General features: G+C 45.9%; 1 protein-coding gene across 1 annotated transcript in view; it reads right to left on the bottom strand.

Moving 5' to 3' along the window:
• MAN1A1 (mannosidase alpha class 1A member 1) overlaps window positions 1-9,544 on the bottom strand; it is a 142,552-nt gene extending 133,008 nt beyond the window's left edge. Inside the window, exon 1 of the mRNA XM_085056086.1 lies at window positions 8,687-9,544. Within this exon, the coding sequence (XP_084912212.1) occupies window positions 8,687-9,280 (594 nt within the window). The 5' untranslated portion in view covers window positions 9,281-9,544. The remainder of the gene's footprint in view (window positions 1-8,686) is intronic.
• Window positions 9,545-12,635: the final 3,091 nt, after the last annotated feature.

The raw sequence follows: 12,635 nt of genomic DNA, 5'->3' as shown, positions 1-12,635 counted from the left end.
ACACTTGTAGTTACCCTTGCATAAGTGACTGCACATCTCAGTGTTCCCACAAGGGCTGTGGATGTTTAACTTTAACAGTTATAAGAATGTAACAGCAGGTTATGTGCTCATCCAATCTGTCTGAAAAGCTTTTAAAATCAGAGGCATCAGAATGAGCAATACCTGTATCTTCATAAACACCAGCTATAAAATCCAACCAGCTCACCATGGAGAGTTATAGCAAGTTGTCATATTATTTCATAGAAGCTCTTCTTGGTTACAACAGAGTTCAGACTGAAGATTTCAAGATGCAAGAAAGGCAAACTAGGAGTTTTACTACCCTACATGCCTTCCTTCATAGCAGCACTGGAAAACAGCACTTAAGTGCTGCTTCAAAAGCTTACAGCTAGTGACCTAAACACAGAACCAGAGAGTCACAGGTTTAGCCTCACCCTGTAATAAAAAAGTGTATTTAGCAGCAGTTTAGTGGTAAACCAAAGCTGCTCATGTGCAACCATGAATCACACCCCAAAACCCAGGTTTAAACTGACCCTAATGAGCTGACATGCCCAGGCTGGAGACCTGCAGCACGGGTGGGAGCAAAGACAGCCTTCACCCAGCACACAGCAACAGCCCTGGCTTAGGGGGGAACAACCAAACAGAAAGCAGGTGTTCAAATTCTGCTCTGAAACCTGTCTGTGCAACCCTGTGCAAGTCACTGGACTGCTCTCAGCCCTAGAAAACCCAACTGCTTCCTCTCAACAGTGAAGCCTTCTGGACTGTGCAGGCAAGGCTGCCAAGCACTGTGATACAACCGCGGCATAACCATGACTCTGTAAAAGGTTTCATTTAATCGGGTCTGGGGAAGCATGTGCTTCATTACTCACCAATTATGTTTTCATAACAGACTTGCAGACACGATTAAAAAGAGTCATGGAAAACAGAAAAACAGAAGATGCTTCTCAGAAGTGTGCACACACTCTTATATATCGCATGCTTAAAAAAGCCCAAACAACTGAGTAAAAAAAAACTAACAAAAAACAAACAAGTAAAAAATGTTGTGGATAAAGATTTTCACACGAAAGGAACCAGTATATGGACCATCTGGTACACTGCCCATATTGCTTAATTTGCAGCCCCCCTCCACTTATTTTCCTCACTTTTATAATGACAGCTCTATAAATAACTTAGAAAGAGACCACAAAATCCTCCAAAACGGAATGTCTAAAACATGCTTTACACAGAAACACATCTGAATAGCTGAGTTTGTTACCAAAAAGATACAACCAGAGTGTCTCATCATCTCCATACCATCTCAGGTGGCAATTTACTGCCAGAGTAAGTGCTCCGTCTTACTAAGACACAGCAAACACTGAATCAAAGCCACTTGCCTGAAGTATCACTCTTACTGTGCCAAATGAGTTAGGAAGACAAATTTTTTATTTGTAAATAAAGGAAATACTTATCAAGATATTATCTTTAAGATGAAAATCACAGAAATTTACTCTTATGCTGGCTCCCAAACTAGAAGAAAACACCCCAACCTAACCAAAGAGGAAGTTAACACACCCAGCAATCCTTAGAACAGTAAGTTTCAGACAAGTTTAAGAAAAGGTCTGTCCATCTAACAGTTACACAGATCCTTCTGCAAGGACATTAATTATTTTCCATAAGAAGAGCTGTCTCCTGTCTCTCCAAGGCTTCCTTTTCATAAATCCTGTGCTTTCATTAACATTCAAAGAAGCTATCAAAGCCTGGCTGTCTACCACTCTTATTTGCTCCCTGAATGAGATAAGACATTTTTTGGTCTTAACAGTAGCTTTTAATAAACAGGTGGAATTTTTTCTGCTTCAGTTTGCCCACAGCACAGAACTACAGCCTTAAGCAAATGTACTCACCAACATTATGATTTACTCTATTTCTTTATATTAATTGGCTGCCATAGGCTGCTATACTAGCATTAAATACAAAATAATCACCACAAGAACATAACTTTTGCCAAAGTACAGGAGATATTCGATTTTAAGCTTTACTTCACGTCTTTACATTATCTTATTTAGTTCTCATGAAAAGAGTCCTGTGTGTCTGGAATTTACATTTTGCCTTTACAGAAAGATAAAGAATTTATCATGTACTTGTTTTTTGGGTACTTTTTTGGTGAAAGCCAGATGTTTTCCACTGAATATTTAAAGCCTTTTAATTTCCCCACAATTCTGAGGATCTGGTTACACAGGACATTCAGCTAGTTCTGATAAATTTACCTGTTGAGAATACAGACCAAGTTTGAAGACAGGAAAACGGGTGTAAGGCTGTGAAAACATGAGCTAGCAACTGGGAACACACCCTATTCCAGTCAGATATGCACACAGTCACACACTGAAACACCCCTCCAACTCATGACCAAAGCTCTAATCAGACAGGCATTTGCCTGCAAGTCATTTGACTGAAGGGAGGTGATAGGGTCCTCAAAAAAAAAAGTCCTCAAAAGCAAAAAAAAAAAAAAAAAAAACCAACCAAAAACGAAACAAAAACCCCAAAACAAAAAAGCAGCTGAAACAGCTCACTTGAAAGAATGTCTTTCCCTAAAAAGACCTTAGGGGCTCTCAGCAGAAAGAACATTATTTGGCAAACATATACCCTATTTCATGTCTTGAGGACATAAAGATGCCTCAGTCCCTTCTCCTCCACTTTCCTCTCCTTTCAAATGCAGTGTCTTAGTGGGGATCTGCTGCTTCCACTGTGCTCAGACCTCCACTAAACCACTTCAGCTCCCTACCCCACCAGGCCACAAACCCAACAAAAGCAGGGGTAGCTTCATGTCTGGTTGGCAGGTTGAGCTGGCTCTCCACAGGTTCTGCCAAGTTCCAGATACAAGATAATGCTTAATAAAGTCACTGAATCATTCTCAGTAACTCAGCTGAAGCTTCTCTGCATCATGTAGTGCCATTAACCCCATGCAAGCACTTTAATTTATTGTTTTGTGACATTTTGGATATCATTAGACAACCTTGGTCACCTCCAGCCTACCATCATCATATGGGATTCTTGTCTTTAGGCACTTTATTCACCTCCTTAGGGACTTCTACAAAACAGTTAAAAAAACTCAAAAAACTGCAAAAAGCAGTATTCATCAGGAAGAAAAGCACTACCAAGCATTCAAAAACAACTAGCAAATACAAAACCACGCAATATTACAGGTACATAAATAAAGTTTTGGGTGAAAAAAGCTTAATTTTAAACTTTTACTAACTTAATGACAACTGTAAGATATCAACATTAAGGTCACAAGATATTTCAGGAAAACTTCTTTCGAAATGCATTGATTGCATCACAAGCATGTTGGCAGGAACCACATTGCTTACTCACTACATGTCAACCCCTTTCCTTTCACTGAATCACATTCTTAAAGGAATGTACCACCAGTAAATGTGGCTTTTTCTGTTTGAAACCCAAACCACTCGACACTTAAACTGCTGCATTTTAACTCTTCCCTCTCCTCACAAGGTCCTCACAACCTTCCTCTTGGTAAAAGCACTCTGAATTTTAGTCTAGAGCAGCTGGGACTTCAGTAATTCCTGACTCTGTGTTTCCTTTCTCCTTTCCTGTTATGAGAAAAGGGATTGGAAGGTGAGTCTCCTGAAAGGAAATACTTCATTCTGCTAGAGAAGGTTATTATAGCAGACAGAATCTCTGTTCTGCAAAAGTCTCATTGCAGAAAGTCGGTTTTAATGGAGAAGTTAGGCAAGAATCTCAGACACCAGGTGCTCAGAAGATCAGATACCAGCTGACGTGGCTACTCAGAGAAGTTTCATACCTTTCATCCACCTGCTCCCTCACCACAAGCCAAAACTAGCACCAAGTCAATCCTTTCATTAAGGCCTTCAACTCACCAGCTTGACAGAAAGCTTAGCAGAAATCCATCCAGGTTTTTTTGCTCTGACAGTTTTCTTCTGTCTTACTGAGCAGAAGCAGTTTACGGAGGGACACAGTGGAAGTCACTCAAAGTAGATAGTGGGAAAAAGCAGTCAAAAGCGGTTGATGAGACTTCTCCTCCTCTTCCAACAGCAAGAAGTAATAGTGAGCTCACCTTGTCATGTAAACATCCTCAAAAGTAAATTAAACTCTGTCCAGCCTGGCACTGGACCTTCCCAAGCAGCAGCACCAGGATACCAGGCAGTAGGAAAGCAAGTGGTAGAAGCATGCAGGAAGACACAAGGGGTCAACTGCTCTTCCACAGCAGTGAGTGGCCATCCATAATTTTGCCATCACTCCTTGTTAATGAAGAGATCTGATTATGTCCAAGTATTCGGTGTCAAGTGCATATTAGACCTCTGATTAGCGCTTTATTTTCATGGTCATGGGCTTTCTTTCCTCATGATATTTCTGAACGTCCCTGAAACATTCAGGGACTAAACTGCATAAAAGCCACCACAGGAAACAAACAAAATGAAAACTGGGGATTTAGGAAGCTTCACAATTCACACTGCCAATGCCACCTCAAATGACTTCTTTATAGAAAGACAGGGGGAAGCTGCAGAGTCTGTTTTGCTGTCTTGCAACCACTGCCTTGCTGAGCTCAAAGGACTGGTGCTCAAATTCCTCTCTGTGGGACTTGTACCTAGATTACTGCAACAGCTGAGAGCTGTGCAAGTATTTGGTGTACTGCATGACCAATTTGGTGCACTTCAGACATTGATCCCAGTTTACCAAGGAGGCTTTTATCCTGAAAACATGTCCAAACAGCTCTGATCAATAATGTGAACAGCTTCCAAGCTAGTTACCTTGTACAGGAACAGTGCAGCTACATTAGTATGGTGCTCCACCAACACCAAGAGCTTGCTGTTCAGCAGGATTAATTAGTCTGGGCAGAGCACCACACTAATGTGATTATATAGCTTCTAGTACCTGAGCTAGCTCATTCATCGTTTCTATTCCTTTGCTCAGAAATAAAAAGAGCTTAGGTTTTGCTATTTTCTTAACACCTAAATAATTCCAGCACCTTTTTCTTCTTGGAAAAGGGAGGAATGAGACTTGGAGAAGACTCAAAATCAGATTTTCCTAATTAAAAGAATGCATCTCCTGCCTTCACAGTCTCTCTCCACTACTAGCATCCTCTTCTAATCACTTCTTTTGCTTGTATCAACTACCTATGCACCTGCAAGTCTTCCCTTCACAACAGAAATAATGATGTCCAGCCACAACCAAGTGACAAGAGCAGAGGCTGGAAGACACTGTGCTTGAGTGGAATGGAATCATCATTGCCTCCCACTCCCTTTTTTCCAGGTAGAGAACAGGAGGTACTTTCTCAAAAGAGGGGCCACCTCTCAAACTAATGAGTGAAAGAGCAAGAATACAAACCACAATCTCTGCAGTCACAGTCTGGGGCTCCTATCATGACACAGAAACAGAGCCCAGCGTGAGGTATTCCAGCTATCTGGACCTTGCACCAAGTCATGGGAGTACCAATGGAACCACTCAAAAAATCAAGTTCTGGCAAAAGGCAAGTGTGGTGTTATGCTCAAAGTGTGCCTCTTTGCTTGAGCCTCCCTGAAGCATCCAGCATGAGAACAACACTCAGAGCAGGCAGCATTAGTCCATTCGGCAACAAAAATCAGCAGCCACAAGCAAATGACAGCAGTTGAACAACAGGAAGTACTGGGGAATCCCCACAGCTGGCAGTACTGCTCTTTCTTCCGAGTTTGCCTGTAATGCATCAACAGAAGACTGTCACAGCAGCCATTAGTACCTCTGGTCTTTGGGCCACGTCCCTTACACCGCTGGGGGCTGGCTGTGTGCAGGTAACACAGCAGGGCAGATCCCACACACAGACCTTGAGAGCAACCCTATAGCTCTGACAGACTGAAAAGCAGGATCTCCCCCTTTCTTCACGTTTCCACAAGTCCTTTACTTGCTCAATAAGCATCTAGCATTTATTTTTCTTTTTGGTAATTTTATGTTGGTTTAAATACTAAGTGAGGTTTGTGAACCTTTATATTTCCCTCATTTAAGTTTTGCCCTGTTTTTTATTTTTTAATATAAAAGAGCGTAATGTAGAAAAAGTGGTTAAAATTTCTACAGCAAAACTTGGCTAAGAAATGCTGTAAAGTCATGGTATTTCATTGCTTTATAATTACAAACGATACTGTACTGGTTGAACTTCTAAATGTATGTGTCAACTTAAAATTTAAAACAGTAAATGGACAAAACACCTCTAAGGTATCTTCCCTCTCAGCTCTATGTCAGCATGTTGATGGGACTGGGCTCTTCCAGAAGAGAAATACAGGAAAGAACAACCTTATTTTTTGGCATTCTTTTCCTTTAAAGTTACTTGCTTCCTTCTGCGCTTCTGAAAAAAAATATCCACAAGAGTAGTTTAAAATTTTGGGTTCTGGATATACGACACAAATCATACAATGCAGACCCAAATTCCAGCCTCAAAAAAGAGTACCAAAGCAGAAAGATTCTTTATGTTTGCATCCCCAGCATGCAACCACTGGGCAAAAAGAGAGGAAATTTAAGGGGTAATTCTGTTTTCTGTGCATGTACAGGAGAGTACAAAAGTTGTGAAACTAAGCTAAAAAGACTGCAGATTAGAAATCCATCTTGACACTAAGGTAACAATATAAAAAAGTGGACTAAAGTAAAAAGATGGAGAAAAAAGCAACAAAAAAGCCAACACATGAAACAATGTGAAGCAAGTTAGCACAGAACAGAAACACTGTTTCACTGTCAATGGGGAAAAAAGTATTTTTTAAAAAAGGCAAAAATCAAAACAGGTACAGTACTGCAAGAAATGCTATACAATCAAGTAACCAAGATGTTCAGGTCACATAGGGTATTAGGAGGAAAAGAAACTCCCAGAACCAACACATAGTATCGAGGACTTAAACTGAGATGTGAAGGAAAATAAAGATCTGGAAACTAAGTGCAGTCTCTGTGTCATCTCCTCTGTTTAAACAACCAAAACTCTGGTTTGGGGAGATAGTGTGAAACTGGTGCTCTGTGTAGTAGTGGAGGAGAAAGAAGACAGAAAGGAAAGGGAGGAATAAATTGACAAGACACTGGCCCTTATACACATATATAGATACACAAACACATGCACACATACACATGCCTATCCACATTTAATAAAAGATAACTTGGACTAGCTGGCACACAGTGGAACCAGCAAGACAGGAGTATATTTAAGTGTTATCTTCTTCCCTCTGTTTATTTACTTGTTGCTGTCTTCTATACCACAGAATCATGTACATCGGGTCTGGAGCCTCATCACTTCTACATACTTCTACATGGCAATTCCACATAACTGGAAAAAGAGTTTGCTGGTATTTCTAACTTTCTGAGTGCCTCAGGGAGGCTGTGTGACTAAACCAGAAGACAACACAGTCTCCGCACACTTCAAGATGTGGTCTGTACTGTGCACTCCTGAGAGTTTCTCCCTTCAAAATGACTTTGCATTGGTAGTTACTGCTTGAGACTTACAACTGTGCTACACAATTTGCTGAAATAGTTAAAGTGACACAAGGACTCCAGAGCACAGAACACAACTTGATGTTTGTGAGAGCTTATTATCTGATGTTCTGCGTGATATCCCAACTCACTTTTCAGACCCCTCTTTACAAACACACCATAAAAATAAATAATTTTAAATACAGCTAACCAGATTTCACAAACACTAAAATGCTCTGTAGTAAGTCTCACTCCTATCTCATTTCCATCACCACAGAACAGGAAATATATACTACTAATTAATTCATAAACCCTAATCTCTGCAGGCAGCTGAAATTGTCAGTTCGATAAATAAACCAGCCAGCACTGATGGGAAGTGGAACTGTATTATCAAGGAAATTCTTCTTCTGCCAGAAGACCCTATCGGGCTCTGCCCCTGATGGCATTACCTAGACACAGTTTGGAGAATTTCTGTAAGGAAGGATTTAAACCGGTACCTGAACCAACGCAGCAGCAGGACTGAAAAAAAAGCGGTTGAAGGAATTTGTCAAATCACACACAGCTCTGACCGCTTTACCGCTAAATTTACTGTATTTCGCCAAATGTCCTCAACTCTTTAGACAGCCGGTATCGCTGAACGCTGAACCGCACTAACCCGAGACAGACCGCGACACCTCCGAAGCGCTGCACCCCTCACTCGCCCGGCGCCGGACAGCCCTGGGCAGCTCCTGTGCCAGCAGTGCGGCACGGGCAGGGCGCCGTGTCCCGCTGGCTCCCGCACTCCGCCGAGGCACCCGAGGTTCACCGGCAGAGCCCGGGATGTCCCACGGGGAGCGCAGGCGGACCTGCTCCGCTCTTCCTCCCCGTTGTCGCTGTCCCCAGCCCTCGGCTTCCCGCGAGGCGACGCGCAGCCTGCCAGCTCTCGCCGGGCTTTGCTTCCTCCCCAGGTTTCGGTGCAACAGCTGGGGGAACCCGGCATGTGTATCTATCGGGAGGGAGGCACGGAGCCGGCAGCGCGGGCCCGCAGGCGGGAACGCATCGCGGGCTGCGAGGATGCAACCGCGGGCGACGCCGCCGACCTGAGCGGCGGCTGCCGAGCGAGACCCGGCCAGAAAGATCCCCTTCCCGCAGGGAGGAGGCGGCAGGAGGGGTCCGGGGTCTCCCCACACCACCGCCAGCCCCGGCAGCGACCTGTTGCCCCGCGCGGGGGTGTCGAGGCGCATCCCCGGGAGCCGGAGCGACAGCCGCCACTACCCACCTCCTTGATTTTCTCCCTCCTCTGCCGGACGTCGGGGTCGGCGGGCTCCTGCCCCACAGCGCCGACGGGCTGGCGGAAGAGGCGCTGGGGCAGCCCGGGGGCGCCCGCCTCCTTCCTGCCGCGGGCGTCCTGCAGAAGTTTCTCCTTGTCCTGGCGGATGTCCCTGCGGATCTCCTCGGGCAGCTTCTGCAGCGTCTCCTTGGCCTCCCGCAGAGCCCGCTCGTGGTCCGCACGGATCCGCTCCAGGCTGCCCGCCCCGCCCGCGGCCGCCGCCGCCGCCGCCGGGCCGCCTCCGGGCTGCGGAGGGGCGCGGGGCTGCCCGCCGGGCGGCGGTGGCGGCGGCTGCAGGGCGGCCGAGTGGAAGAAGACGCCGCTGAGGAGCTTGGAGGAATCGGGCAGGAAGAAGATGGCCCCGAAGCAGAGGGTGATGAAGGCGCTGAACACCAGCAGCAGCACGAACTTCTCCGTCAGCCGGAACGCGCCGGGGCCCGCTGCCTTCCTGCCCCCGCCGCCCGCGCCGCTGCCCACGGGGCCGCCCAGAGTCCCCGGCCCCGCCGCGCTACCGAAGAGCGGCAGCAGGCTGGCGGCGGGCATGACCCCCGCGCCGCTTCAGCGCCGCCGCCGCGCAGGGACCGCACCGCACCGGACGGCTCGGCTCCGCCGCCCCCTCCCGCCTTGGCGGCACAAAGTTTCCCCGGGCGGACGCGGCAACTTTTCCCTTCCCGCGGCCGCGCTCCCGCTGCTCCCCCGCCGGCAGCGCTCGGCAGCGTCTGCGGGGCGGGCGCTGTCAGCTCCAGCCCATGCTGCCGCCGGGCCGCCGCCGCCGCGGGTGCCGCTCCGCGCTCCGCCCGCGCGGAACTGCCGGGCAGCCGGGGGCGGGGCGGGGCGGGGCGGGGCCGCCGCCGGCCCAATGGCGGGGGGGGCGGGGCGCGGGGCTCGCCCGCGGGATGCTCTTCCCCGGGCGCTGCCGGACCCCCGCGGCCGGAGGGGAGCGGCCGCTCGGGAGCCGTGGGCGGCGGCGGCCCGAGGCGGGCGGGGGCGCGGCCCCGACACATGCCGGCGGCGCGCCCTCTCGCACCCACGTGCACGCCGGTGCGCGCACACACGCGCGCGTGTACCACCGCACGGGCGCGCGGTGGGGAATTGCGCGCTCACGGGCGCGCGTGCACGCTCTGGCTGGGGCGTGCGCTGGGCCGGGGGCGGTGCGAGGGGAGCGGCGGCACGGCCGGGCTGCGAACAACTCCCGACCCACCGGTCAGGACGAGCCCTAATCCATTCTTTGTCAGAAAAACGGGTTAATTTTATTTTTGTAATTTTTTTCCTGTGGGTAAAAGGAGCATCTTTTCCAAGGAAGGTGAGGAATATATCTGTGTGAGTGTAAAAATCCGACTTTTCATCTACGCTAGTGCAAATGAAAAGACCATCGTGTGTTGGCGCAAGGAAATGCCGTGTTTGATAGTGAATCGAATTGCTGCAGCAAGCTCCCTAAGCATTCAGTGAGAGGGAAAGTTTCCAAAAAAAAAAGATACTGATTTATTATTTTAGCCCCTGCTACAAAACAATGCAATAAACAGCAGGCATGTGAGAAGGGAAAAGCACAATAAAATGTTGTGTCACTTTAACAGAAAAAGGGAATCCAGCCAACACCCAGGGGTTTATCTCCAACTTTTTTGGAACATACTCAGAGTCTACCTAAAGTTTCACAACAGTTCAGCACCGTAGTCTTAAACATTTTCCCCAAAATGTTAACCACACAGTCAGAAGGAAAACAGAGATATGTTGTTCCCAGAAGTTAGGATGCTGAGGTTGGTTTGTGTGCATATTTGCATGGCTTTATTTTGCAAGGGATAAAAAAAAGAAACGACGGTAGAGGGAAGTCTGTGCTTGAAGCAAGGGCAGGGAGAAGGCATTGTGTAAGCCTTAAAGACATGATTTTGAAAATGGACTTGGCATGGATCTAATTCCACTCCCAGTGGAATTAAGGGGAGTTTTACCATTGACTTAATAGGAATAAAGCAAGGCTGCTGCCCAGTGCTTTTCCAAATCCCTTTCTTTAGAAGTTAGAATATGTAATAGATTAATTAAAAACAGGTTTAGAGAAGGCAGTTACATAGAAATGTCGGAGTGAGTCCTGCAAAATTCCCCTAAGTATATAAGCAAATGCTTCTGTAAAATTTCAGGATTATACATGAAACTGAAGGATCAGGGGCCCAACTTCATATCCAGTGAGATCAGTAATTTAATTTAGTTTTTATTCTGGTTTTCTTTTAAATCCTATTTTTTTCCTGAGTTGCATTTCCCCACATTTAGATGTGAAACTATTGCTCAAACTAAACAATAAGCATTCTGACTTTGACACACATTTCCCAGAAATGTTTAACGTAGCCTAATAGCTGTGCCAAGACAAAATTGTTTAGGGCTGAAGAAATCAGGCTGCTTGGAAAAGGAGATAAGAATCCATGGTGGATTTGGTGGTTTGGTTTTTTTTATACAACATTTAAGGTAGCAAATATGAGGTTTAGCTGTTGAAAGAGAGTTGACTAATGAAAAAGCTTCTTAAATGGTGAAATGCCACTCTCAGCTTCAGTGAGTATATTCTCCTTCAATCACTGTGTATGTGGGTGTGCAATATTTTTTACAGATTGCCCTCAAAACTCATCACTGCTTATGTGATAATATTTGGAGGCAGAAGTTATTGCTGGAAGAAGTGTCTTTCTTCAGTATTCTGAAGTCATTCCTTAGGTTGCCATATTTCTATAGCACTTCATGAACGATGCAGGAGTAGAAAATGCCATCACATGGGGTTCTGCTGCTGCATCTCCTAAACTGAAGCACTCTGAACTCATCAACCTCTTGTCGTCTTTTGGTGTTCATCCCAAGTGCTAGAGCTTAAATGTGGCAGGGGTTTCACTGCCACACTTATCACTCTTTGGACATCCTGAGCACGAGGGAATGAGCAACAAGGATTTTCTATGCAACGACAGAAACTGTTAATTTCTCAAGCTTTTGTGATGAGATGATCATTCTTCCTTCCCTGAACAGGACACAAAATTTTGTGTGCAGAGTGTTCCTGTTGTTAACACTTAATGTTACAGTTACTAATAAGGTCATGTGGGAACTATTCAGAGGGACTACTGAGGCATGTAAAATTAGTGGCATACAGAGCTGTTAACTACATGAGGGCAATGGAGACGGAAAGACAAAAAAACTACTTCAACCCAACAGTGATATACAAGTTCCTTGGGCTTTTTGTCAGTAATTTACTACAGGCACAAGGTATTCCAAGGACCATGAAAATACAAGGAGTATCTCAGAGAAAGATACCTTGAATCCAAGTAGTGAAATGAATGGTTGTACAATGTTTATTTTCAGCTGGCTGTACCCAGCAGGCAATTCAGCTATAAATTTAAACCATATTCATAGGTACTTAAATAGTGTCAAAAAATCCAAATAAAATACAAACAAGAGAAGCTTGGTGTTTGTGTTAATGTAGAGACAGCAGTGGAAAGCCCACCTGCCTGTACCAGGACTTGCAGAAAAGCCTCTTTGAATACAACTCTGTCAGCATATCCACCGAGTGGATATTGAACTCCCTTCTACTTTGTGTTGGTTGTTTTTGCTAATCGAGCTGCATTACTTCCTGGATGACATCAGCTAAAATGGGTTAAAAACAACTCTCTGGGCAGTTGTTTGGCTATGCTGGGTGAGGCTGGGTCCTACCCAGTTTGGTTATACCAACAAAACACTGGACTGCATCCCTCCCATGGAGGGAAATACTGCAGGGATTCAGCTGCAGAATCAGGTATAATTTTCTAGCAATCATGCACAGGTCAGGCATTTATAGAAAAGTAGGACTGATACATGAGAGGTGGTGAGAGGGAGATTTGCATAATGAGGGACAAGGCTCTCTTCTGTAATAAATGTTCTGAATGGGGAGATTTGTTACATA

The sequence above is a fragment of the Lichenostomus cassidix genome, chromosome 3 (assembly GCF_008360975.1).
Source record: "Lichenostomus cassidix isolate B80296 chromosome 3, HeHo_3.0, whole genome shotgun sequence".
NCBI classification, from domain to species: Eukaryota; Metazoa; Chordata; class Aves; order Passeriformes; family Meliphagidae; genus Lichenostomus; species Lichenostomus cassidix.
This window is presented reverse-complemented; position numbering and strand designations above follow the sequence as displayed.